This window comes from Dipodomys ordii, unplaced genomic scaffold (assembly GCF_000151885.1).
Source record: "Dipodomys ordii isolate 6190 unplaced genomic scaffold, Dord_2.0 Scaffold480, whole genome shotgun sequence".
Classification (NCBI taxonomy): Eukaryota; Metazoa; Chordata; class Mammalia; order Rodentia; family Heteromyidae; genus Dipodomys; species Dipodomys ordii.
In genome coordinates, this window is record NW_012267696.1 from 17,750 (window position 1) to 19,116 (window position 1,367).

Below are 1,367 nucleotides of genomic sequence, written 5' to 3' on the forward strand. Positions count from 1 at the left end.
TGTCTCTTAGCTTTGTCTCTCAAGGCTGGTGCTCTACCACTTGAGCCACAGCGCCACTTCTGGCCTTTGCTGTGTACGTGGTATTGAGGAATCAAATCCAGGGCTTCATGAATGCGGGGACTGTCTTCCTTCTACGTCTTTCATTAGATTCAAACCTCCTATTTCTATGTTTCCAGTGAAAGATCTCCCAGGAAAATGCCTAGGAATTTTGTCACCCATCACAAGCAGCAAATTTCACTGCTCTGTGCTCATTAATGTTGTTCTGCTTGCAACTGTACTTGGACTTCTTGCTGTGTTTTTGGCAGGTGAGTCGCTTCCGATGTAGAATGTGCGGGTAGGCCTGGGGTCTGGGCAGGAAAGGAATGGTTGATGAGCAGCTAATCCATTTTCTCTGTGTTAGTGAACACAAGACAAAGCCGCATTCCAGAGACAAGGCTGTTTTCCTCTTGCCCAAGAGACTGGATTGCATTTGGGAATAAGTGTTATTATTTTTCTGATGATGTAAGGAACTGGACCTCCAGTCAGGCCTTCTGTGCATCCTTTGGTGCCAATCTGGTCAAGTTTGACAGCAAGGAGGAGTTGGTAAGAAATGCTTTTGGGGCTCCTCTTTTCTGTGACATCTAAAAGACACCCCGAAATTAGACAGGTTGTGTAAGGTGAAAGCTAAAACAGAATGAAGGGTGGGCGCCAGTGGCTCACACCTATTATCCCAGCTCCTCAGGAGGTTGAGATCTGAGGATCGTGATTTCCAAGCCAACCTGTGCAAGAACCTCGATGAGACTCTTGTCCCTAGTTAACCAGCCAAAAAGAGCTGGAAGGAGAGCTGTGGCTCAAATGTTAAAGCCTTGAACAAGAGAGCTCAAGGACAGGGCTGGGAATGTGGCTTAGTGGTAGAGCACTAGTCTTGAGCAAAAGCAGCTCAGGGACAGTGCCCAGGCCCTGAGTTCAAGCCCCAGTGCCGGCATATACCCACCCATAAAAAGAAAAAGGCAAAGAATTAATTCCACCTAATAAATAGCTACTCAGGAGGTGAGAAGTGAGATCACACTTCAAAACCAGCCCCTGGCCTGGTTAAAGAAAAGGAAAAAGAAAAAAAATCTGAAAGGTAAGTAGTCATATTTTCAACTTACTGTGTTTTATTACAGAATTTCTTGGAAAGACACAGAGATTCGTATGACCGTTGGATTGGCCTTAGAAGAGAATCTCCACAGCATAGTTGGAAGTGGGCAGACAACACCGAGTTCAGCAATCTGTATGTATCAGCCATCTTTCTGTTTGTTTCTTTCTTTTCTGCCAGTCCTGGGGCTTGAACTCAGGTCCTGGGTGCTGTCCCTGAGCTTCTTTGGCTCAAGTCTAGCACTCTATCA

General features: G+C 45.9%; 1 protein-coding gene across 1 annotated transcript in view; it reads left to right on the plus strand.

Annotated features, from left to right (window-relative positions):
* Positions 1–400: 400 nt before the first annotated feature.
* LOC106001839 (C-type lectin domain family 2 member D11-like) overlaps positions 401–1,367 on the plus strand; it is a gene marked incomplete at its 5' end in the record, with an annotated part of 1,979 nt that continues 1,012 nt past the window's right edge. Inside the window, 2 exons of the mRNA XM_013036801.1 lie at positions 401–582; positions 1,146–1,252. Coding sequence (XP_012892255.1) covers positions 401–582; positions 1,146–1,252 — 289 coding nt within the window. The remainder of the gene's footprint in view (positions 583–1,145; positions 1,253–1,367) is intronic.